Source organism: Melanotaenia boesemani, chromosome 2, assembly GCF_017639745.1.
Source record: "Melanotaenia boesemani isolate fMelBoe1 chromosome 2, fMelBoe1.pri, whole genome shotgun sequence".
Taxonomy (NCBI): domain Eukaryota; kingdom Metazoa; phylum Chordata; class Actinopteri; order Atheriniformes; family Melanotaeniidae; genus Melanotaenia; species Melanotaenia boesemani.
The window spans coordinates 32,030,496-32,057,892 of record NC_055683.1 but is presented as its reverse complement, the minus strand read 5'-3'; the positions used below and the strand labels follow the sequence as shown (position 1 = coordinate 32,057,892).

The following is a 27,397-nucleotide window of genomic DNA, read 5'->3' as shown; positions in this document are numbered from 1 at the left end:
ATCAGCTGCAAATCAAATTTCTTTGGATACAAACTAATATCAACCTGTACCAGAATAACAGGGAAAAAAAAGAGGATGATAAAAGCTTTAATTATTATGTATAAAACCCCTTAAATCAACAAACCAAAAAGGCTTCCACCGGCTTAAGGTCACTACTTTTATTTGATATGATGAAAACAACAAAACAGCATCAGCTGAAAGAATTCCGGGTATAACACTTTCCAGGGTAGACTGATCCAAAAACAGCAACACAAGTTTTTAAAGGTAAAGAAATAAAATATTTTAAAATAAATAAATGGGTCAATCGCCGAACCGTCACAACTGAAGACAACTGCAAGAAACACTCATGGATTCCTGACTTCAGGCAATTAATCCATGCTAAGGAAAATAAACATTTTCTTGTTAATCTGATCTTGCATCACCTCTGAAAACATACTATAGATCTGTAACTAAACCCTTTTTCCAAGTTGCAACTCAATACCAGCAATATTGCCTCAATTGAATTGGCTTTTAAAAAGAAAAAAGGTGCTCCTACTGGTTTATGGGAGCTTGCAGAGAGCCTAAGAAGCATATTCTGTCTTTCAGATGAATCCATAGTCCAAAGTACTTTAATACTTGTACTGTTCACCTGATTAACTAGAAATACAACACACACAACAGTCTGAGAAAAACAATGACATTTTATTGAATCTGCAGAATCATAAGTACAATTTGAAGTGCTGTAACAGGGCAACAGGAAATGTTATCAGGTCCTTAATCTGAGTATGTATTCTGAGCTTTGAATACATGTGTATGACAATATGCATATGATATCTTTACTTTTTATTTAAAAAATAACAAAATTATATTAAAAAACAAAAACAATTAAGATGGAATGCACAAAACTGGTCTGAATGCTTAACCTGCAGTTGTGGATTATACGATTCACTCTGCAAAGTCTACAGTATATAACCAGTATCATAGAAGCAGGGAATGATTCATCAGAAGCGCAAAATGAAGCCTACGATGAAGGCTGAAGGAGAGAGGGACTGCATGGGGGGGAAGAGTGGGACAGGATGCTAGCCTGGAAGTGAGGGAGAGAGGGGGTGGGTTATGATACGTTATGGTTCAGTAGTGATGCCAGAGCAGAGGAGCGGCATTTGGCGCAAAGAGGTCAACTCCTGACTAATATCCAGGTCAGACAAACAACTTGCCCTGCCTCACAGGCAGGGGGACTGAGAGCATCTGCCCTCCGTCGCCCGCAGCCCCACACACATCATCACATGCATTACCAACCCATCCTGAGCCACACTTAACACTGGCCGTCTTTGGCCACTTTTTAAATTTTATCTTAACCCACAACAACAATAACTTTGAGGTCAAAGATAGTTGGATTGGATAGATGGTACCAATGTGAGCATGTTTAATTTAAACCTTAACGATCATTATAATAAACTTGGAGACATTTCATTATTAGACAAACCAACAGTGAAACAGTTTTTAAATCACTTTTCACTACTTGGCATCTGTTTTTTAAAACTCCTATTAGAGAGCGATTGATTCAAAAAGCATCATGTGCATTGTCCTGCTGAGTGTTAATTCATGTTGTTTCATAACCTAAACTTTAGAATTAGGTGCCTTTTAAGTGTTAAATTTGATGTTTTACAACAAGAGACAACTTCCACTTAAGTGTACTTTTCCATGAGTCAACTTAAAAAAAAACAAACATATCATTTCCCCACATTTACAAAAATATGAACCACTTTCACCTGCAGGCAAGCCCCTTTCCAAAGCACCATGACCTGTAAAAACCTTTTCCCTAACTTACCTTTGTGATGCATATACAATTATACAATGTAATCTAGCTACATAATGAGAGCATTGTTTCATTCAATAAAGCTGAACATGTTTGGCTCCCCATGTCAACCTGCCCCAACTCAGAACGCACCGCCATGATCACTCCAATGATGGTCACAGTGCATCACAGAAGAATGAGACATAAAATAAAGGGGAAGAGTGTATGGTCAGTGGGATGGTGGTCACGTTTACACCACAGAGAAAAGAGAATTTAATTTTTTTTTTTTTTTTTTTTAAAGTTTAAGATCCTCAGTTACTCTATCTGCAGTGGAAGAAATATGTTTTTTTTTCCAGTATATCATTTATTTTTCCACACACAAGCCAACTGTCTTCAGATTTATTGGGCAGCTGATTGCTACTGACCATACTGAACAACAAAAAAGAAACCAAACCATACAACGAAACTTTCTTTTTATGTGTATTTTAAACACTGTCCTGTAACAATTTTATTTGGAGGTGGCAAAACTAAAAAAAACAAAGAATGGTGATTGAATGATCAGAAACAGGCATCATCAACAAGCAGTTTTAACTAGAAGTAAAACTGCCAGACGACTAATCCAACCACAGATCCAATACTGTGACTGCATCACTCTACATAAACTGTTTACTTAGTTCCCAAAATGGACCCTCTGCTTTATGTAATTAGTACAGTGGAAGTTTTTTTCCTTTCTTTTTTTTTTTTTTGAAAACCGAGCATTTTATAAGAAAAGCAAAGAAAACAGTTGGAAGAACAGCATGAGATAAACACCATTTACCACAGCAAAGGATTTAACAATTTGTCTCACATTAAATGGTAAAAGAAGACTGAAATGTTCTCAAACAAAAACAATGGAATGAATCTAAAATAATAGAAATTTGTGCTTGGCCTTCTCTTTTATAAATGCATTTTATTCACATTTCCAATCTCCTTTTTACTAAATTATTTAAGAATTGCCACACCTTTGTGATTCTCTCAGGACTTGAAGGCATTTAGGCTGCAAAAAAAAAAAAACAAAACCAAAAAACAAACAAAAAAAAGGAATAAAAGTGTATTACACAGAACAAAACACACTGAGGTGGTTTAATCAGTGTGGCTGCAAGAGATAGACTGATAATGTCCCCTAACTTGTCCCTGATCCCTCCTGTATTTAAGACGCCAGAGAAAGGCAATGACAGGAGGAGCTCTTCAGTTAGGCTACAATTCCAGTTTCACAATACCCACAATGCAGTGCTGAACACGACGGTGCCTACATGTGCAGACAATAGTGAGATGTGTGTTTATCTATAAATATATTAAAAACCTCTCTGTTCTGACTGATAAGTGGCTGATTCGGTGCAACAGACACAGAGTTAGAGGTTAAAGGAATGTTCACAAGTCAAAGTAAAATTCAAGCTTACATCTGATAGACTGAGATTCAACACAAAGTTTCCAGTCTGGCCAAGATCAAGCTGCAAAATTAAAGACAGCAAAGGAAAAAAACAAACAAAAAAAAAAAAAACAAAAGCTGATTTTCTCCACAGAAATCGGTTTGCAGTGTTGGACTTGTGGGGGATTTATTTAATCCTTTTATTAATCATTGTTTTTGCATCAGGTTTGTTAAGTGCTACAGCTAGGATGGAGCTGTGTGACATGATATGACCCCTGACATACTGCTATGAACTGCGAGTTTATCTTTTAAGACTTACAGCTTCCACTTGCACACGAGTGAAGCCAAAATGGCAAACGGACAAAGAAGAAACAGACAGACATCAGCACAGATAGAGAAGCAGATCGACAGACGGACAAGGACAGACAAACCGAGGTTGGCGAACAGTGGGAGCGGAGCAGGGATGCAGAAGGGGGGGAGCTGGGGTTTAGGGTCTCACAGAACAGATTAAGGAACAAGAGTAAAATTAAGAGAAAGCGGTGTTAAGATGAGATGGCACTGGGCTTTTCCTTTCCTTCTTTCCCTCCCTTTCTTTTTCCTCCTCATTCTCTTCCTCTTTTTCTATCCTTTTTTCTCAAATGGCCTCCACGTAGTTGGCAGGAAGCATTCCCTGCTGGCCGGTGCGCTCCACGCGCCCATACATCCAGCCTTCGTCGATCTGCTGGACGTCGACGATCACATCTCCGTCCATAAAGGACACCTCATCCTCGTCAGCTGCAGAATAGTCGTACACGGCCCTGTATCGTTTCTGTTCAAAGGCAATAACAAAAGGCCTTTAGTTTGTTACAGAAAAGGTTACCATTTGCTAGAAAATCAGCTACAACCGGTATCACTTTTCTACAAGCAACTTAAAGATTAAATGCATTAGAACAGCTCACTCACTGAATATTAACCCGCCTTTGACTATACATAGTTCTTGACATCTTATTATGGAGGATTGCAACTCATGATTGAGCTCATAGTCGATTAAGAAATTATTGCCTGATAGAAGTTGTTTTTTTTTTTTTTTGTCCCCATAGTTAAAACAGTCTTTGAATTCTGTTTTGCTTCTTAACTCATTAAGTTGGAGCACAGTGGAGGACTTACCCCAGCGCTGGGAGGTGGGGCAGCAGCCGCCTGGCGCACTGGTTCAGGAGCAGGCTCATAGTGGAAGTTCTGAGATGCAGCAGACTGCTGGTAAGCTCCTGATAAGTGAAAAGGAGGCCAAATTAATGAGCTACAAAAACATTTTCCTTAAAGTCAGATCTAAGACATGGAACCCACTGGGAAATATGTAGGAATTTACTGAAGTGGCAAGCTATTAACGTGCCTTCAGTAAGGTCAGAGTACAGGGAATTGTCATGGAAACCAGTTATCTGTGTAAAAACGTGTCTGCTGAAAACATGTAAAAAGGCAGAGAACTTTGTTTTACTGAATTATGGAGTGAGACTATTTGACTGTTTTCAATCAGTAGGTGTGAAGGTAACAAATTCATGATGCAGTGAGATTGTATATATAAAGCAAACAAAAGCAGAGCCACCTCTCACGCTGGAACGTTAAAAACAAGCCCATTGTGATGCATTAGCTTTTGACTAGCAACCAGCAAGCTAACTGTTCTCCCTTCATCATGGTAATGTGTCTTTCCAGGATGCTAGAATTAGCAGAACTATTCTAGTCTACTACAGTCTACAAAACTGTAACGGAACTATGAAAACAAGAACATTTTTAATACGTTTGTGAAGACTGAAGCTGAAATGCAGCACTGCTGCAGACCTGGGTTTACTCCAGCAGCACATCAAGGGCAGAATGATTCTCCAACTGAGAACTGTTCCTCTTCTGATTGAACCAGGTTTTGCAAATAACTACTGTGGGTTAAATATGTGCAGAGCTGCAGTGATAGAGTTCAGAATTACTGCTAAAATCAGATTTATTAGTCACCTGGCACTTTTACAAGCTTTGATTGGAGACAGAAAGGGTTAACAGACGTGTCTAAATACTGCATTCACTGCCAGACTGACTTCATGCAGGACATGCTCACCATGACAATGCAAGTGGGGCTATTTGATCATGCTGGCAGCTTACGCTGGGCACACACCAAACGATTTTCACGGTCGCAGACTAAAAACGGAAGTCGTTAGGAAATCTTAGGAGTTTTGCTGGAGTCACAGCGCGCTCCCGTCATCTCGGTCGTTATGTGTGAGCTGGTAATCTGCCCTGTTTAACGTCAATCTTTCTCCAGTCTTGGATCTGCGACAATTTCTAACATGTTAGATATTATCGCAAGTCGCAGTGACGAAACACGATCAACAACCAATAGATGAGCTCTGACAAAAGCAGAAACAGGAATCCCGACATTCAGACCACCGGCAAAAAAGGACGGGGGAAAAAAAAAAAAGAGGAACAAGAAGCGGTGATGAAACGTAGTCGGTGGACCGTCCAGAAAGAGGAGCGGGTGGTGATTAGAAGTAAATGTCTGCTGTGGATCATTTATGTGTTACAGTATAATGATCTAACAAATAAGAGAATAAAAACTCATTCATCCCTCCAGATTCTGATGAGTCGGTGTAACACCTGGTGGAGATGCAAAGCCACACTTAATAATGATGATGTGTAATTCCCTCCTGGAGGGAAACTCTCCCCTTGCTTGCTTTACTGTGTGCAGATCAGCCCTGTTCCACATCAACTGTCCAACATGCCACAAAAAATGCTAAAAGAATCTAGTTGCAGTCTTGTAATTTGTGACCCTATAGATTCACAATCTTTGTCAAATCTCAGTCTGAGACTAGGCTGAGACTTAAGACTCTAAACATTGGTCTTTAGATGTGAGCTGGTAGTCTTTCAGAGTCTCGTGCAAATCTTTTAAAAGTCTTCTGGTGTAAGCCCAGCCTTAGTCTGCAGCTGGAAAGTAAGAAAAATGTCATATCTACAGTGTGTTTGATATTTCACATCTAAGTAATTAGCTTTTTATTAAGGTTAATTGTGCTTTGTTTGTCCTGTTTTTCATTAGAGCAGACCTGAGATCTGTCAATCAGGGTCTAGTGCAGGCAAACACCCAGCATTTGAGAGCAGAGAGCACTGCTGATCATTCATGATTGACTGAGTGATTAAGTACATATTTGTGTGTGACTAACACTGAACTTAGAACTTCATTTCCACTTTATCTACACTTTAATTTCCGATACACTAAACAAATTCATTTTAATACATGTAATATTCCTGTCTGTATGTTTGCACTGGTACTTCCAAAGAATAAAGAATTTAAAAAATATGGCAAGCGAAGACATGCATAAAACGCCTGTGGGACTCCCTGTTGCACAACCTCTGAAACAAAGACCCTCTGTGTCTTCTGTCTTCTGTGCTTGATTTGCAAATTTGCAAATTGAGCATGTAAAATATCTACAAGCTGACTCATTATGCTTGGCTGGGACTTTTTTTTATTTAGCTATAAGTGAAATTTACACGTTTGTAACTACTGTTAACGTCAAAGTTGCTGAGTTTCAGCTTGGGTAAAGATAGTTAGGCTTGAGTAATAAAAGAGACCAAACAGTTTAATTATACTATGGGAAACTACAGTTGTGAAATGAAGTCATTTCTCTAATAATGCAGGAATTTATGGCTAAATAGATTCCATGCAGCAGAGGTGGAGGATGGTGAACAAGTTACAACTGAAATCCTTTAAAAGGTGTGACCAGGAATCATACAGCTTATTCTGGAAACTGGATGCACTTCAGGTTTCAAATAGGTTCTGAATGTGGTTGAGTATAGAGGAGATTAAACACCTGGGCTTGGGCTGCTTGGTGGGCCCTCTCCTCCCATCTTCCTCTTCTCAAACTCCTCATGGTACTTAATCTGAAACAAAAACATAAACAGTATAAGGTCATCGAGAAAGCGCTCGTGAAGTTTATTTTCAGGAAGCAGTGACTGGATGTAGCACATTTTCTGTCCACCAGGCGTCTCCCATACGCTCTCCATTCTCTGTTGATAGGTGGGGCGGGTTACGTGCGGCCAGAAGTTAGGAAGCAGCTTGATGCTAAGAGGAAAAGACATCTAAACAGTCGGAAGTATTGTTAGCTCCGAGTTGCATAGCAACCATCGTTGACACATTACAAAAACACAGGTGAGGAAAAGAAAAAAAAAAACAAAAAGAGGAACTGAGCTGAAGCTCAATATTCAGGGCAAGAATGAGCCAGCAAGATTCAACAGGAAACCCAAGAGAACAGGAGTAAACAAACCACATATAACAGACATTACACAAACTACAATATCAGATGTAACAAAGTATTTTTCTGGGAGCTTATTAAATGTCTTAGTTGTACACATGTAACTGCACAAAAGGTCTCCAGAACTACAATAACAGGTAGATGTCATCAACCTAAAACCTTTGCAAACAGCGTGACTAAACAGTGTTTTACATGAAACTGGTCACACTAATGAAACTGACTGACTGGTCTATGACTGCACTAAATAACCCCACCCCCCCTCTTATTACCACCCAGATAACAGGCTGACTCACAGTGCCTTGTTCAAGATTTACAACCCTGATTCTGTCCCCACTTCCACACAGGCTCAAAGAGCCCACTGTGTTGGCGGTGTTAGTGGGGAGTGTATTCACAGACTGGATGGGATCACAGAGTGTTTGTGCAAGGACAGTGAAGCGAGTGCCTGCAAGAACACAGTGGTTATTCTCAAGTGCAATATGCTAAGTGAGTGTGTGTGCAGGAGATTATTTTAGTTTGTTTTGAGGGAGCAAGTTGAACAGATGGTGTGTTTGTGAGTGGATTTTACAGGAAGTGTCCTGGCTGCTGCTGACCCCAACCTCAGTGAATCTTTGCTTCAAAAAAGAGACGATGGTAACAGAAAATGGAAGGTAATGGACCAGGAATCAAGACAGAGTAGAATACAAATATAGAAGAGAAAAGCACAGACTTGTTTATTTCTCGGAGTCCAGGAAAGAGAATAAAATGAAAGAAAGATTAGCGTTCATCTGGAGCGCTTTCCTTATGATTGGCTGAGAATGATGCAGTGATTGCAAGCAGCTGTTTTATCAGACGTAACTAAAAAAAATATTCAGACAGCACAAGCTCAAGCTGCAATGGTGACCTTGTTACAGTGCTGCGGTTTGTGTGTGTGCATCCATAAATAAATACATGTATATGTGTTTTCGTTCTCCGCCTTACACATTTCCTTGATCTCAGACATGCAAGATCTTTCATTGCATTAAAGCAGTAATTATCCATCACCCTCCACACTAATTATGCCATTAGTGAGGCCGGTGTAGAGCTGGTTATGTATAATCACATGTTTTTTGTGTATGAGGGTGTTCCACAAGCAAATAAAGACCTTCACAGCTGAATTTAAGAAAAGAGACCAAGGTAAACACTTCTACATGGTTGCGTTGTATTTACAGACAGATGAAGCAAAAGGAGAGCGGCATGGAGGTGAAAGGAAATTATCTTCTGTGGAGAAAGACTTGAGAATTTCATTACAACAGAGGAACAGTGACTAAAGATGACAGAAGATAAAATACACTAAAATAACTTAAGATCTTAATCTGCTGAAGCGCAGAGGCTTTGGGTGAAAGCAACCAGGAAGTATTAGAAATATCAAGTCTTCAATAAATAAAGCCCCCTTGTTCTGACAGTTTTATTTCTTATTAAGTCTTTAAAACAATATTATCAACAAATAAGCATGAGCTGACAAAGGGTTAGCTTCAGACTGTGAAATCAGTTATTCTTAAGGAATTATAGAGAACTTCCCAGCATACAATGCATGCACCAATTCTCCTCCACAACACAAATCCTCTCAATATTGGCAAAGAGATCATGGTAGTGTAGAAAAACTAATCAATTCAGGGCAGATTGGCTTCAAACAAGCCCATGAGGAAGAAAACAACTCGAGAAGAGCTCCAAATAAGAGGTCTGCTTTTTATTTAAGTGCTAACTATTTCTCTAACTGTGCTGTTGACACTTACATTGCTGATTTGGTCTTGTGTTTTCTTAATTCTCTGCAACTCTGGCGTGTCTGCAACCACGCTGAAACCTTTGCCTTTATTCTTCTCAAAATCCTCCCTGTAGAGAACCTGCAGGACATACAGAGAGAAAGTTGAAACATGCAACAATAATACAGCAGTATTTGAAATCAATTACACATTCGAAGGAACAGTTTCAGTGTGTAAATGTGAGTCAACAAGCAAAATCCAACAAGTGCAGAGCAAATTATTATTTATAGATGCTTTGACCTAGATTCTTTCAACATAAAGAATTCAATACAGAACACAGAGGAATCTTTAAAAGAAATAATGTAACCCTTCTCATGTATAAGCACTTGCTCTTGGGTTTGGCAAAATATCATCCCTGGGTTTAACTGAGGTAATAAAATGTTTTTATAGCAGCAGGAAAATGGTTTTACTGTGGCTTCTTTTACAGCTCGACATCCATAAATGATCCAAAATGAAAACACTAAAATGTCACCTCTATTGAAATCAACACTCTGCAAATGCTTTTTCATTTCTAGAGCTGGAAATACCATTAAACCTTTTCCATATTTGGTGAAACCTGACACATGCTACTACAGTTTTCTTGTACTGGATCTGACTCATTTTCTTTGTAAAGCAAAAGTTTAGTTCAGATAAGTAAAGCAGGATCTGCTGCTGAAATGATGTTTTCCTGATTATCAAGTGTGGTTAAAGCAAGCTTTTTTTCTTTTTTAATTTGTGCTAGCAAACTGAGATGGGTCCTACACATAATCGCTTTGTGACGTTAACTTCCTGTTTGGTTAGAAGCAAAGGCCTTATGTACAGGACATGCTAGAAACCATATAAGGTCAAAAAGAGAGGTAACGAGTAAAGAACAGTGTTTGAGTGTTTCCATACCACCACAGTCTGACCCCAAGAGCAAATGAGGAAGTGTCCAGCCCAAACAACAAGAATAAAAACTAAAATGAAAGGAGCTCCACCACACTGCTGCTCTGCGGCTCATCATGAGCACTCAAAACCACTTTACAAACCTGAAACAGGAAGATGTTCACAGGTGTTATTTTTTAACTACAGAGACAGCAACACATACCATCTCTTCCCATCTGATGCACTTGATGCCTGCAAAGATGTTTTAATTTCACCTCCTCACACCAAATCCTCATTCCTGCCTCCATGGTGACTACACCAGTTCTTTGCTCAGCTCCAAGAATGGGGCCCAATTGCACAGGCCATTAACAGGAAACAAAGCCTCAACCCGGCTTTTGCCCCATCCAGACGTCTAAATAATGTCTGACATTGCTTAACAGAGTGCTGACCAATTCTCTTCTCATCTCCTGATGTCCTGTGATGAGATGACATGGCTCTGATTCACAGCTGATGTGAATGAGCATGTGTGATGCACTGTGATACGCCCATATCTATTATCACCCTGGTGTGACGTTCAATGATATAAAACAGCTGATCCACATCCTCTGTAAAATTACAAACAGGTCATGAGTGCTCTAAATAACAAAAGACAAGTCATCAAGATTACGTCTTCGACTCCTCTTAGCCCTTTATTATAATTCCACTCAGTCAAGATATCATCCTCTCCCCGTTTTTCCATTTCTAGAGCCCATTTCCTTTGTCTTTCAGAGTTTATGCAACAGCTACCTCTCCACCAATCATCATCCTGTTTTCTTTCCCCACCCACAATCCTTACGCTCAAAACTCCTTTCTCATTCATTCATATTTCACTGCTTTAACAGCAACAATCATCCCATGGAGTTAAAGCTTTCCCATATTATAATCTTTCTCCCCATTTCCATTTGCATTCCTCTAGCCTTCCCTCTCTGGGGATTTCACTTTTATCTCTTCCCCTCTCACGCTGCACTCCTCACTCTTTTTCTGTGATGGTGCCTTCCTGTCTCATTCACCCCCAAGTTCATGTGTAGCTCATTGCTTTCCCTCTCCTCCTCCCCAATTGGCTCTCTCCAGTTTCTTTATTTCCGTCTTTCTGTGTTTTGTTTCTGTCTCCCCCCGCAAAGTCTTGTAATGAGGTGTGACAAACCTCTACCCTGCTACCATAGCAATAGGGTTCCCGTAGCAACACGGCAGTGATGGTGGTGACGATCACTGTTTTCTGTAAGCACAATTAACTTTCTGACGATGACTCAAAAGCCCTTTTGAAACCCAGATCACTTGTTTTATTTTGTTTTTTTTTTAAATGGAAATTTAACTTAAAATGAAAAAATCATTTAAATAAACAACTCTGGAAACATATTGAATTTCTAAATATTAAATAGAAAATGATTTTAAAGCAATCTTAACTTTCATTGTGCATTATTATTATATGTTTATTATTATAACCAGAAGCACATTTTGATTAGGCTTTGCCACAAAAATGGGCTGAAGTGGACTTTGTATGACACATTTTTAGAAATATCTACAAAATGTTGAAAGCTATTGTTCTGTCATTTTAAAATAATTATTATTACATTATTTCCCTGCAGTATAACAATCAGATGCAGTCTTTATTTATGATCACACCTCAGATATCAGTGTTAATATGATTCTTATGGCAACACAGTATAAAAACAACTATCTCTTCACATATGATTTGAGTGTTAGTGGGGGGCTGTTTTAGATGTTCAGACCATGTAGAAAAACACCATCTGTCCCTTGATCACTGTCATTCCCCTCCCCATATGACCACTATGCCCACTCCACACGCCACTCCCCCGAATCTTATCTGTAGTGTTTGACAATAAAATTTGAGTGGAACAATAGATGCTGATAAGCCCAGCCTCCTGTCTGAGCACTTTCTCCTCTTGACTACATGGCTTTTGCCTGTGGATGTTTTCCTGCTTCTTAAAGTATAGATTTACATCAGGGTGCCTCCTTATTTTTTCATTAAAGAGGCTCATAATTGCTTAAAAGTATGATGAAACTACATTTGTAACCACTTTGTGAAATCCAGTGTTCCTGTGGTTACTAATGTGATTGACTTCACAAACAGGTTCCTTGAATACCAACAACGCAGCTGAGACATAATGCGATTAGGAGAAGTGAAACCTCACAGCAGTTTTTAAGGTTGTGCCTGAAAGGTTTGTCAACATAACTAACATTATTTCATACACACTCGTGCTTTAAAAATTCCTAATCTATATAACTACATTGTTAAAATGTCTAAAAGGTGAATGTAAAACTCTCCATCCATCAAGGACATTTTTACAAAGGCAATAACACATGACCCAATTCAGATGGATATTTTGGTTATTTAGGTTTCCTTTTTCCCCTCCTTTAAAATCTTGGCATATATTTGGATCTTATCATAAGCTCTATCAGGAAAAGCTGTAGTGGTGTTCTTTGGGCTTATAAACAAGACTTCCACCCCATTTAAATGAAAACACAATCACAGAGGTTGTATGTAAACGTAATCTTATATGAATCTGCCATGTTTAAAGTTATACAGTAGCCAATCAATAGTAATGTCAGGTCTATAGCTAATGACAAGACACCATTTATGATGAGTGCACAAATAAGCTAAATAACATGCATGCTATTTCAATACAGAAAGACATAAAAAGAAGTGAATGGGTAACTTCTAAATGCTAATTCTGTGTAAAAAATGGCTTTAGTGAGAAATCATCCAGAGAAAAATAGGTGCTTTTTGTTTTAATTAACATCATACAATCAGTACAGTTGGGTGGAACTTCAAAAATGGAAATTGTGCAACAGTAGTGGGCAAAACAGCAAAACCATCAACATAGTACAAGATGAAAAGCGCTGCATTTTTCAGGCTATAATCCAGCAATTTTACACATTAAAAAGCAGCAGCAGTGTTAAATAAAACAGATGCTCCAAGAAGAAAGAATAATGATGAAGACTATTCTGTATCCTGGAAAATGTCAACACACACAACTTTGTTAAATCATACTGTGGTCCGATTAAAAACACTCACACAGGTAGGGGAAAAACTTTTTCCACAAACAGAAGCAGCAGAGTTTCAGCAGAAAATATACAATTTTCCCCAGAATACAATGCTTACTTTTCAGGATGAGCTTAGATGCAGGCTTAAGCATAATTACAATAATCAGCTGAAGCCCATGCTTTCTGCAGTGTTCAGCAAGTTAAGGTAAATGGGCTTATATTCATGGCTAAAGGCATTAATCCTGCAGTGCCTGTTCATTTCCCCAAAGCAGATAAAATGACAATGGAGTTTGTTTCAAAACAAGCTAAGTAAAACCTTGGATCATATTTAATCTAACTGAGGAAGTGTTATTGTGCTAGTTTATCTAAACGTTTTCATTTTATGGCGAAATGTTGAAGTTTGGTTGACTAATAAAACATGTTACCTGGCTCTGCATCTTGCTCTGCTGTTTGAGGCGGAGGTTCTCTGGAGTGTCAGCCACACAGGTGAAGTTTGTCTTGGGGTAGTGTCTATAAAATAAACAAGGACAACAACAGTGAAGGCAAATGCTGAACGCACACACACACACACACACACACACACACAGGCATGCCAGCTTTTACTCAGACTCCCACTGTGATGCTCAGGCCTGGCTTCTAAGAGAAAACAGCATAAATCAAGCAGTGCACACTCTGTGGCCCCATTGTGGAGGCATTTGTTATTCAAGGTGGTCCTGAGGTTGAGTTAGGAGGCCCTGTAGACAAAAAGGATGTCAGTGAGAGCCAAGGTAGCCTGAAAAAGGGGAGGTGCGGGCAGGGGCTGTGCAGGGGGACGAGAGCTTCAGGGTTTCCTGAGTTTGGCAGGTGTGGAAAGAAGCTTTGTGAACTTACAAAGCACAGGCAAGTACTCTGCCACTAGTGGGCACAGCCCTGTCGGGATAACAGGAAGAGGAACAGCATGCAGCAGACACAGCAATGGGGTCACACAGATAGTAGTCGAATGCGATGATGTCATGGGCAGCCCCCTTTAGCTGAGCATGAATGCAAGTCATTTTCTGAATGGATTCTGGAAATTTTTTGACAGTCTCAGATGCATTTATCCCCCAACTTCCTTCAAACCAGGGGGGATTCTCTGAAACAAATAAAACAAATTTTTACATACATGAGTGAGTATAAACAAACAGCTCCCATGCAGGCATGCAGCACACCAAGCATCATTCCTCGCAGACCTGCTTATTGATTGCCTTAACTTCTATCAGCGGTTAGTATATGCAACACAGAAGCCAGTCTTATTATGCACTGGAGACTTCCAATCAAAAGCAGCCCCAGGTCCACAAATAATTATGCCTGCCAGTTCAATGAGGTCCTTAAGGCACCACAAACAAATGCCACAATTCCAGTGGGAGAAAAGCCCTAACTACTTATCTGACAGCTCATATGGAGTGTAGTTCTCAGCCTGCCGCAGGGTCCTAAATGTCCTCAAAAATCTTCAACCACTATCTATGCCTCTTGGTAACCCATTTAGGCAATATGTTTACAGTTTCCTAGACAACATGGTAAACGAACTTCATAAGCATTTCTCCTGACGTGATTACAGGATATAACATAAAAAAAAAAAGCTGTGGTTGATGGATTTGACATCAAGGACTGTAGAAGTAAGAGCTACTTTGAGGGAAACCCTAAGACAAAAAAAAAAAAAGTCAAGATGGGAAATGGAAAATCAGTTTAGATGTGAGCAAGAGCTGAGGTTAGCATTTCAAGATCTAACATGCCAAAAAACCCAAACATCGGATCTTTCTCTATCAATAAGCTCAGGTCTCTGCTCACACTGGCCTTTTTAACAACTGCTACAACTCATTTTACTAAAACAGCTGCTATCTGCAATGTTTAGAAGTAGTGCTTTGCCAAGTTAACAGTACAGCTGGGCAGGCTAATCAAACAATGCAAATTGAAGAGCACTTTTAGTGTTGTGAGATATCTAATCACAGTAGCACAGAAGCATAAGGCTTTCCAACAAGGCAACATCAGAGTCTAATTTGTTCATCATACACAAGTGACCCTTGTCTGTGCTGAGTGTAAATTTTGTCACAAGAGGTCTGCTGTAATGCTTTCAATTTCCATTTATGAAACACATCAATGAGTGCTACCCTTACAAAAATTTAAAAAATGCCTTCTTGTAGGAGAAAGGCAGGTTTAAAAGATAACTGCATCTGATAAATTCATAAATACATGTAGACAATCCCAATGCATATATAATCAGTAATATACTCATTTATTTGTCTTTCTGAACAAAGTGGGGGAGATTAATGAAATTTGTAAATGTTTCTCTGGAGTTGGGAGTGTCAGGTTTGTGGTGAAATATCACAAAAACCAAAATCCCCTGAGACAGTGGGTGTGGACTATGAGCATGCATGATCACAATCAGCATCTGTGTTCATTTCATTTTTAACATGCTTTTGGGGGGGAGGAGAAAAAAAACCCACACTGTAAAACAGGCAATTTTGGCAGCATTGCAGTCATGGGTCAGTAAAGTGCTATACAAGCAAACAACAAAGCTGCATGTAAGCAAACTAGAGAGATCACCAAATTTTTATCTGTATTGTGCATCCATGTGTGCAACCAAGCTTGTGTTTTAAATGTCTGACAGTGTAAGTGAGTCACAAGAATGCTCGTCCAAGTGTTAGATTGTATAATGAGACAAGCTGCAAAGATACCGAGAGGGTGACACATGCACAAAGGCTTTAGAAGGGGTGATCAAAATGAAGGGATGGTACAGCTTTGGGCATACTAGGCTATTCATGTAATGACACACACATACACACACACACACACACACAAGCTGCCTACTGTGTAGGAGGACAGGCCTGTTTGCATAGCGAAACCAAGAGATGTTGCGGCCCGCTTGACCCTGTGAGACCTAGAAAGGTTGCAATACATCATTCAGCAGCAACACCTCATTTACATGAGCACATCATTCTACACAACAAAGGTTTGAGAACTGACTGGGGAACAGGAGGCTGTAAAATCTATTTGGTTACAAGTGACAGAAGCAGAACTAATAGCAGAACTAGCTAAGCTGAGAACTGCTGAGCTTGGCTGGTAGAATCTGTTGTTAAACAAAGCTCAGGTCAGAGTCCACTATATATTACACTAACTTGAGCTCTCTAGCGGTCAGTTTGAAATAAGGTTAAGAAATGACCAATAAAGTCTGCACAGGGAGTCACGCCACACTGTGAGGGGTTTTATTCATGACTGGTTAATTACCAACATACTAACACACTATAATTCCACATGGTGTGACATGGAAGGGATACCAAAGAGCACTATAAATGACACCACTAAAGACATTTGCAACATGTTTTCATTACACCAAATTGATTTCCAAATTAATATGGGTCTCACAGTCTCAAGCGTACAGCTAGAATTTTCCTGTCTGCCTATTTGCCCTCATCAGTCTCCCACAGCCTTAGACTGTATCATCTAAATAGGGTTGAGACTCTCAGGGAAGAGGGTGGGAACACTGTGAAAACAAACAATGCTCTTTTAATTATCAAGGTCAAATATAGAGTAATGATAAAGCAGCTATCCCACAGTATAATGGAGAATGTAGCCTGCATTCCTTTCCCTGAGGCAGCAGGTTTGTCCACTGATGAAGTTTACTCTATCAAGAGTTGTTTTAAACAAATAAGAAAAGGCTAAATAAACATGTTCTGGAGGGCTTTGCTCCCATGCAAAGGGAACTTTAGAAGCAGGAAATGGAAAATAGGTAGGTGAACAATGTTTATAGTAGAATGACACCTGATTCAGGTTACTACCTAAATCAAAAACCAGATCAGGAAAGCGTATTTTATTAAAAAAAAAAAAGTTTACTTTCAATAATTCATAGTAATTCTTAAATACTAATATTGACTTATGTAGCCTTATATTAGCGTCTTAAAATAGGCTAATTAGACATCTATTGGGCGGAAGTCTTGTACAGTTATGTTGTGGTCACCTAAAACTCAAATTAAAAGCAAATCATGATGCTGTCGTGCTGACCCAACAAGTTTGAGTTATTCAACTGGAAAGTCAGAGGTGTCATTTAGGCTCAACCATAACAGCTGACACAACATGTGTGAGATGACATAAGTGTGCTGCTTTAATTATCATGTTAATGGAAAATTCTGCACATACTATGTAACTTAGGGGCCGTCCCCACGACGCTGGATTGCAGCAAAACCGCAAAAGTATTTTAGCAAACCACCCTTTCATCCCCATGAAGCCAGGGATTAGCCTTCATGAAACCGACCATGTCTGAAGCCAGGTACCAAAGTGGATAGGTTTGAGTCCACTACTGTCTGCGGTACTGTGCCAACATCGAAGCTGCACAACTCGAGAATATGACGTCAATGTGATGAACACGTGCCGATTCCCAATCCACCCTTCCTCGAGTTTTTTATGCTTTAAAGTCAAGCATTTTTTGAAGAAGATGCTCAACTTCTTTATTAGTCCAAATAAATGTTTTTCCTTTGCTTCGCAGTGAATCCTCAGCTATATTCTCTTCTCTGCTTCCGATGTGAACTTCCTGCAACACGCAGTGAGTCTTTATCTGCGAGTGCGTTGTTTTGCTCTATCTTTGAAATGTTACTCTTTAGCATCCCCCCACAGCCTGTAGTATGTACTACAGCGGTGTCGTGGGGATGTTGAAGCCTTTCTACTAGTTTTCGCCACCGTTTTCACACCTGAACCGGCTTCTGTGCCATGTGGACATAGCCTTAGTCTCGTTTACAGTAACAATTACAAGACCACACATATTGAGGGTGTTATAGAAGCAAAATAAATATATAAATATAAAAAAAAAACTTTTGATAAAAAAAAATTGACAATAGCCGGATTAAATTCAGGTACTTCAGTTTTAAGGTCTCTATATTGTGTGTTCTAAGACCAAAATCAAAGCGCATTCATATATGTTTTTTGTGCATTTTATTTTTATTTACTTTGATCAAAAATATTGATAAAACAAAAGATTAATTTAAATGAACTATATCAACCAGTATCAAGTCCAAAAAGGAGCAGAATTAATCAATTACTTCTTTATTCCTGCCTTTCTTTACGGGTCATAACTTTCTCTTCCTTGTAGTTGTCGCACTAAATTGTCATTCAGTTTTTAAATAAATATAGAAAAAAGCAAATACACACATACACACATTATATATATATATATTTATAAGGACTGCATATATATATATATATATATATACGCAGTCCTTATAAATGCAGATATACTTATGCTAGGTATACTAAGTACAATACTTACACATGTATGTTCATGTTAAATTGTGAAAACACCTCATAAAGTCAAATAGTCTTCAGCAAAAATGTTTGAAACTTTTCAAGCTTTTATGTGAGGACATCAGTGTGCTCTACTGTAAAAAAGGGTAACTTCTAGAAACAGAAACACATTTGTTAAACCTTAAAATAGTTTGAATTTATTCCTTTTTTAGCTTGTCAGATTTGTTTAGTTTTTATCTGGCCCTCTCAGGTTGCATGGCAGCCCTTGGTAGGGCTCTTACAACTAAAGAGCACAATTTTCTTGAGAAAAGTGATTCAGCTCAGTAACTATAGAAAGGCAGGAAACAAGCAATTGATTCATAGGGGGAAAAAAAAATCAGGAAGGGTTTACAGTTTCCTACTTTAAAATGATTACACCTACTTGTAACAAAAATAGTTAAACAATAAGCTTCTACGGAAATAGTGACTGATCCAGTATTTCAGTTACTCTGCTAGCAGTGAGCCAGACACGTGGTTAATGTGAAAAGGTATCATTTGTCCCTGATCTCAGTCATGAAGAGAGCAAATTTCTACACCAAACAGATAACCGCAGGTTAGCACTGTAAAAGGGAGTTCCCAGAGGCTGAAATTTGACAACGCTAGCATGACTTCTTGATTCATTTCCATGTCAAGATGGCAGTTCAGCAAACGAGCTTGCCAGAACATGAAGCAAGGCCTTCTTCCTGCATTCCCTCTCAGAACATGCACTCACTCTCCAACTCTGACAAACACACTCAAAGGAAGAGAGAATCATTGCTAGTAATGGGGGAGGTGGATTCCACAGATTCTTGATGAGCCTTTAGTGTGTGGCCATGTACTGAAGCATGAGTGGACATGTTAGTTTCAGAGTGTCCACCTCTGTAACTGTAGAGGAACTTTAGGAATTTCCTTTGTTGATACCCCCCTCCCTCTTTCCCTACTGAAAAGAGGAGGGAGGGATGCATTTTCCCACACCACCCATAGGCTTTTTCACTGAGGGGGGAGCTAGAATAGTCACAGATAAACAGAAAAGGGGGGAGAGGGAGGCCATAGCTGGGTTGCAACACACACTTGCACAAACATTTAGAGTCCTATTTCAGGCCGTGGACAGATTAAACACTGCTGACAGCTTCTTTGGGATTCTGGCTGAAGCCCTTGAATATAAAACATAAGAAAAGCTCACTGACATACATAGAAAAATGGACAGGGGACAACTTACGCATTGCAGTATGGTCTCTTCTCAAAGCCTTTGTAATTCTTCATGTTTAGAGTCATTTTGCAGACCTCGCAGCTGAAGCATCCTTTATGCCAGTACTGTAAAAAACAAACAAACAAACAAAAAAGACAGCAGGTTAAACAGGGGAGATTGTAACAATTTGTTTTACCTTACATTTCCAAAGAGAGAATCAGTCTACAAACTCCAGTGTGCACAAAAAACTGTTTGAATGAGCAAAGCCAAAACTACTTTTTATTCCTGGAGGTTTCACAATGACAGGATCTGGATGCAAATAGTAAAAAGTATTGACAGTTAGGGCTGTGTGAAGCAAAAGTGAAGCAATGCAGCTTGTGTATGCTCGAAGTGAATGGTTACAAAGACACTAACTTCCCCTTAGCTAGTGAATTGTATAGTTGCTATCTAGGCTGAGCTGGCTGCAGGCATGCAAGCGACATGACTCCAACCAACCCAATTTGCAACTGTTGATGTATCTGTTTCCATTGTCTAATTCTGTGGACGTGAGTTTTCACACTATTTATTTTGCTTTAACACAAACAAACAAAGACATCTGAAATATATTGAAGGCCATCTTTTGGCATTCTGACTGTATCTGCATGTTTACAGATTCTACGATTATCATCATAGAGCTGGGGCTCTTATGATGACCCTTCATGACCCTTCCTTCATTTCTTCCAATTTCTTGACCCCTTTCCTCCATTCTTCTGGCATTGAGCTGATCTGTCAGCTCAATAACCCACCCTGTATAGGGTGAGTAAGAAAAAGTACACACCAGAGAATGAAGCAATGATCTGGCTCAGAAGGGAGGGAGGAGTGCAAAGAAGCAGATTAAGAGATTTTTAAAAAAGTTTTCAAAAAGGACAGAGGAGTCCTTATTAACATGGCCTAAAGGGGCTTTGCATCCCTCTCATTCTTTCTCCCACTCCATGAATTTAAAAATGCCCGCACACAAAAAATTCCAAAACACATAGACACAGAAAGATGACTCAAAAAAGAGGTTCAAACTGCAGTAATGTGAAAAGTACAAAAGCGCTTTGTAAATGTTTCACATGCACAATGCAAATTTAGTTCAACAAGTTCTTGTCAGACAAAAAGGCAGGCCTCGCTGACAGGAAACTCCATCATTTCCTTGCATGCAGTGATATGGCTTGATAATGTTTCATGTATAACAGCCTTGGTAAACAACTGGGAATAAATAATCAGGATGTTGAGATTTATTGTCTGTAAAAACTGTAGATGGCTGTAAACACAATTATGATATGGCTACGTATGGAATAGCAAACCAAACAGAGCAAAGCGAATGAGCAGTTCTCTTTGGACAATACTAAACAGTTTTAAAACATCAGGCTGGTTTTAAGAACAACCTTGTCTGCTCTATCTTAAAGTTTGGACCACCCAGAATGGTATGCACTGACAACAAGCAAGCATATGCATGGGTTTGTAGCAGCAGGAAAGCAATATTGTACTGAGGCATACAAAAGGCTCGCAGTGGCAGCAAGGCCTTGGCTCTGATCAGAAGAGCTGTGATCCACAGCCAAACACACTCGGCCAAGCCTTCAAAATGCACACTCCTTATCCCACTACAACCCAGTTGGGCCCTCAGGGTGTTTCAGATGGACACATCATGTTACTCTTTCTATTGCTCCCTCTTATTGTTCTGGTTAGAACAGCAAAGGCCAATCCCCTTCTCAAACAACAGCACAGTACAGATTATATTTCTTTTTGTTTCAACTGAGTTGCAGCTGCTGTGGTCTGTGCCATCTTTGCATTTATGTTGTCTACTTCCTCTTCTCAAAAAACAGCAGCATAGCATCATATATTATCTGTCAAAACTACTGACCATTTTTTTTAATTTTCCCAAAGTTAAATCAGCAAAAAGAAAAAAAACTTTCACCATGAAATTCAAACGGAGAAACGTTAATATAAATGCTTAAAGGTCAGGTAACTCAATGAACCTGGCAAGGGCTAGGGCTGGGCGATATGCACCAAATCTTATATCTCGATATTTTTTATCTGAATCACGATATACGATATATATCTCGATATATATATTTTTTTTGTCAAGTAACCAAAGAGACAGTTCTAATTTACAGTCTTCAGTGCTAAAAACACTTTTATTAAGGATCAGCAGCACATGTGCATTAAAACAGCTGACTGAAAAATAAAGTAACTTGATATTAAATTAAATACTCCTAAAACAAAATAAATTAAAAATACTTTTCAATGGCCATAATAAAAATACAGCTGTGCAAAATGCAAAACAAAAGATGCTTTTAACTCAAAACAAGCTATCTCTATATAAACGATATTGCTTCCTTCTATATTGCGTCTGATAAAGTCTCGATATATTTGAAAATCTCGATATATTGCCCAGCCCTAGCATGGGCTTTGAAATTCCCGGTGTTTTCCCAGAATAAATATTGACCTCGGATCTATTCTTGAAGGAAACACTGCTGAACTCATCTCTTTAGCAAACTGCTACCATGCCTCAACAAACCAGCTAACCCACATTCCACCAGGGCATCCCTCTTCACCCTCTACACTCACATTTATACCATGACCCTCTCAGCTGACAGCTAACAGATGTCCTGCATGAAATGTTGAAACGTTCTCCTGGAATGAACAAATCGTAAGTGGGCAAATTTGGACACAGGTGCTTAAAAAAAACTAAGGACATGCTGATACATAGACAATATTTTGAGGATATTTGGTGGCTGTGTGTTCAGTATAAAGAGATCGACTGGTGAGATTTGAATTTAGCCACTGTTGGCATCTTTTTTTTTAGTTCTATTGCTGCTGTGACTGGTACAGCTTCAGATTCTCAAGCATCACCGAGTCCTGAAGTGACAACGCTGATTTTTGAGTCAGCATAAAAATCAAAAGTTACCATTTTCTGGCTCAAAATGAACTGGTACTTTTAATCCTGCTACTTTTACTCAGGAAACCATTAGCTGTATACATTTGCACTTTGGTCTGAAGACTATGATCAATTGAAACTATTCTAAAAAGTTGCAAGACAAGTTCAGTAACTGACCAATGACAACTGCACATAACACCTCTTAACTTCCTCTCTGGCTGATCACTGTACATATAAATTAGGAGAAAATAAACATCTGTTTGACTTTTATTAGACTTTTATCGAGCATGCTGTCACATGCTCAAATTGACATAAAATGTTAACTTGCTTTTTAATTCTAAAGGAAGTTCATGAAAGAATGAGCTGAGCTGTGATCATTTAAAGAATGTTTTTAGATACTTTATACATTAAATCTAAAGTGGGTGATTTGATCTTTCAATACTAAACGTGATTAGCTTTATGCTGAGGTCTTTTTTTAGGTGAATAAAATACATTTTGCTGTCATCTCAGGCCATCGCCATGCTTCAAAGACACACCCACATCTGCTTCAGAAAGTGAATGGTGCACAACACCAACTGTAGTATGACTATGTTTAAATACCTCATTTGTCCCCATTTAAAAAACTGGTGTGCTTTGCTGTAAGGTTGGACCATTTAAAGCAAGCAGATGCAGCATGGCAACAATCTCCATACTACATTCATTTGGTGGCTCATCCTGGAAGAAACAGCCAGAGATAATGACTATTGGTTATCCATTAGCAGTAAAGAACCTTAATAAAATAACCATCTACTCAAAACCTTGAAACACTGAGGTGCCAAAAAACTTGGCAAGGTTTTATTTTTTTCATATAAATAAAGCAATGTTATTCTCAACCTAAGTTGTTATATTTTTTCCTTTCAATAGTGTTATTCAAGTACTAGGTGGATAAGCTATTGGGACTAGTAGAAGTCCTTGTGCTGTTTCTATGAAATAAAGATAACATGCCACTGAATCAAACACAATGACGTCAGTGGGAGTCATAACACACATTGATCATACCTGTAGCAAAGTTCACCCACTTGTACATGAAAACCACACATCATCTACCAATATACGTGGTTTTCTAATAGTTTTCTATAATATTATTCAGTGGTTGGTATTTTACAAATTTTCACAAATATGCCCATAGTAGTAAAATATTAACACACGTGGTCCCCCAGAGACATGTTTCAGGATGCATTTTAATTCCAGCAAATGAACAGTAACAGATCTCAACTTTGCCAAGGGATCCTGAACATACAGCAGCATATCTACTATAATCACTAAGAGACTTACAGTACATCTACAGAAAAGAGGAAACAAACAGAAATGAGGCACAAAACAAATGCTTGTTACAGAGGCCATCCAGCTGTTAGCCTTGTCCATTTCCAGGAAAACCTGACTCTTGGGTACCAAGGCAGAATTGACAGTCAGTTGGAAAATGAGGACACTGCAGAGATGGAGCCCTAGAAATAAAACACTGATTAAAAAAAAAAAAGCTCCATATCCCTGCATCAGCTTAGCTCAAGGGCACATGTGTATTTATGCTTATATGTGTATGTGAGTATTTACAGTGCATTCGTACATGCGTGTAGTCCTGTATGTAGGTTAGACGTCTCTATGAATTATGTTTGTGTGTCAGTGATGATCCAAGGCTTCAGTCAGTAGAAAAAATGCTCAGTCAGCCTCGATCCTCACACTCAATGAGAAAGAAATACAAGTGATCCTGAACAGAACCCTGTGACTACATAGGATGCTAAAAAAAAATTGACATGCCAACATTGTACAGTAAAGGACAGTTAATGAGAAACTAATCTACAATTGCAGATATAGGGTTTTAAAATCTTATACTGTATAAACATGTTTATCAATATTATTGGCACTAAATGCAAAAGAACAGACAAGCTGCATGTACAGATCTCACTTCCTCCACTGTCGCCTCTCTGACTTGTGAACTTTTGACACACACTTCCATCTTCCATTAAAATAGAAGAATTTTAAAAGTTCCATTATGAAAACAAAGTATACTTTACCACTTTAGTACATCACAACTCATAAAAATGTAGGGATACTTGGCTTTTTGTACATCAGAATGCACCTTAAATGAACTATAACTTTTTCAGGGGAACTTTGGGAATGCATGTTTCTCTTCAGTGTTTTCATACTTATTAAATAACTGTTCTCTTAATAAGGGGATCAAACACAAAAGAAGTGTCTCGACCATGAATCGACCAGTAAATGTTCTGGTTCGGTGACAGCTTGTATGTAACCAGTCTTCTTCATTATACTGTTCACATTTTGACATCAGATGTCACCTAACATCTAACACATGTCAAGTTATTAAGACGTTGCCCTAACTTTTAGCAAATAAATAAATAAAGATAAAATAAAGACTACTAATAATGTCAAGAAGATAAATTTACATTTATGAGGCTGGTATTTTTTTTTTTATCCATTAACTGAACATTGCTGATAATATGCTAATTCATATCAAATTACCCACACAATCTTTAAGTCAAGTAAAATTAATTTACATGATTTTGTCCTCTGGCGATTGATACTTGAAGAATCCGAGAAAGTCAGTGCCTTATAACACAAAAGGACGTCTTTTGGTTAGATCAATTCAATTTCAGAACAACTTTGTTTCTAGGCTTTCAGTATCTCAATAGGCTAAGCCAACAGTGTAATGTGCTGTGATGATTCAAAGGCTCAGATGGTGACTACATAAAACCAAACATTCACACACCCATAAACAGACCACAGCAAGCTGGCTGTGAAAAATAATTATTTTGCAAGCAAGTATGCCTAAATAAAACCAACATCTGGCTGGTGCTAAAAGGGAAAAGCAACTCATTAATGAATCCTGGTTAATTATCAACCTACCTAATGCCATTAATTTAATCAGACTCCAGGGCTTCATTGCTAACTGCAGGCAGGAAACAGATATGTTATGCTACAGCACGGTTTGGAATTAACTTTTCAAACAACTCTAAATTTTTGTGCACTTAGTTACACATTTTCTCTCCAGTGACATGATTAAAAATAGCCAAGCGAGAAAGACAAGAGGAACAAAGTTCAGATGAAACAAACAGGCACTTCTGCTTTGTCAGGTTATATATTATATTCATATAATATGTTAAATTATCATATTTTGACTTATGCAGGTTATAGCTCTCTTTGTCCTTTATTTGAATTTTAGTGCACAATGTTGCAAAAATGAAAGCCATAACAGAGCTATGTTAAATAAAACTGTAAAGGATCAGGAGAGTAAACACAACATATTTACTTTTCCTTTATTTTTTTTTTATTAAATATAAAGTACCTGGCCACTAGTTGTTGAATCAATATCAAGTGATTTTGACTGTGATGCTTGTTTGAGACTGAGTCATAAATGGGAGGAGACATCTTGTGGCTTCAAAAATTCTTCACCTCATTCTGCATTTGGACATGACTCAGCTCTCAAAATAACCTGACTAAATATAGAGACCATTTACTAGACAAATTCCTCTAAAACTGAGATCTGGTGAGAAGTGTTCACACAGGTATATCCAAGTACAAAGACGAAGATAAGTCATTCTCATTTAGTTAATGTAAAATTATTATACTTGCAAAAACAAAACAGTAAGACATTTTTTTTTAGACGGATTAATTTTTCAGGTAAGAAATATTAATCTTTAATAAAAACTTTATTTTGCATAACTGGATTTAATCATGGGATGCATGACATGAGGTCTTATATTGTAAAGACTGCACTGTGCTGCATAACTTGAAGATGACCTGACTTTTAACCCGTCTTTCCAATAATTGCTTGGGATTGAAGGCAGGCTACACAACTTGGTCTTACAGAACTCCTACATAGCAGCCACATAACAGAGCAACCAAACTGTTAGGAAATGCACTGAGCATCAGTTTGCCATACACATGAAAGACAGTGCAGTACTACAAGTTTAAGATAATAGAAGATTAATATAAAACTAAGGAATACATGGCTATATAGCTCTGTGCAGTTGATTTTGTGAATTTAATTGAAAATGTTTTCCATTTTGTAAATAGCATGTGGCTGCAACTAGCCAATTAAACTTGTTGCCAAGTAGGAGACAAAGTGTTGCATAAAAAGCAGTCTGAGAAAATTTTTTTTTGCCAGTACTGAAACACTACTCCAGATGTTTGTCATCATATCCACAAGCCAACAAACATATTTAACAGCTAGAAGAAACATTTTCTTTTCATTCTTATTTAAAGATGAGCAGCCAGAAAAACACATGTCAACAAATTATTAATAGAAGTTTGAAATAGTGGCTAATAATCCTCTTAGAAGCTGGGCACAACGCCTACTGATTTTCCATCATGATGACACATGTGCAACAGTATAATATGAATAACGCTACTAAAAGATGTAGAACGGAGTCTCGTCACCTGCAGGCCATACAAAATGTAGACAGCACATAGCAGAAGCAGATACACAGACACTCCAGCCAAGACAAGCATTTCAGCGAGAGATGAGCTAGACCTGAACACTCTACAGACTCTCAATTTATCTTGATATACACTTGCCCTCCTGAAGTGCTCAAAATGACTATTAATCTTAAAGTGACACATACAGAAATCATAAAAAACACTTCCTTGTTGCAAGTTTTTTTTTTGTTTAAGCTTCAAGTGCTAGCCCTCATATGAAACCATAAAAATCTATAATAGATATGAGCTAGATAAATGAGGTACATGCGCCTTTCAAAACTTTACCAGTGGTTGGTATTTTAAGTGCACAAGGAAAACCAAATGAGAAGGCAAAACTGCAACCAGAACCTCAACCAAAGTTCACTTCCTGTCTTCACATGTGTACAGCTAACCCATTCCTCTTGCTTGGCCCAGCCCTGTTATACACACTGGAATGCAGCAAACAGACAAACAAGCCT

The 27,397-nt window shown here is 38.4% G+C and overlaps 1 protein-coding gene across 1 annotated transcript in view; it reads right to left on the bottom strand.

The window, feature by feature from the left end:
• Positions 1–662: 662 nt before the first annotated feature.
• Positions 663–27,397, bottom strand: part of lasp1 (LIM and SH3 protein 1) — a 28,740-nt gene continuing 2,005 nt past the window's right edge. The window contains exons 2-7 of the mRNA XM_042011542.1: positions 19,595–19,689; positions 13,533–13,617; positions 9,193–9,300; positions 7,001–7,070; positions 4,329–4,426; positions 663–3,990 (exon numbers count right to left, since the gene is read on the bottom strand). Coding sequence (XP_041867476.1) covers positions 3,817–3,990; positions 4,329–4,426; positions 7,001–7,070; positions 9,193–9,300; positions 13,533–13,617; positions 19,595–19,689 — 630 coding nt within the window. The 3' untranslated portion in view covers positions 663–3,816. The remainder of the gene's footprint in view (positions 3,991–4,328; positions 4,427–7,000; positions 7,071–9,192; positions 9,301–13,532; positions 13,618–19,594; positions 19,690–27,397) is intronic.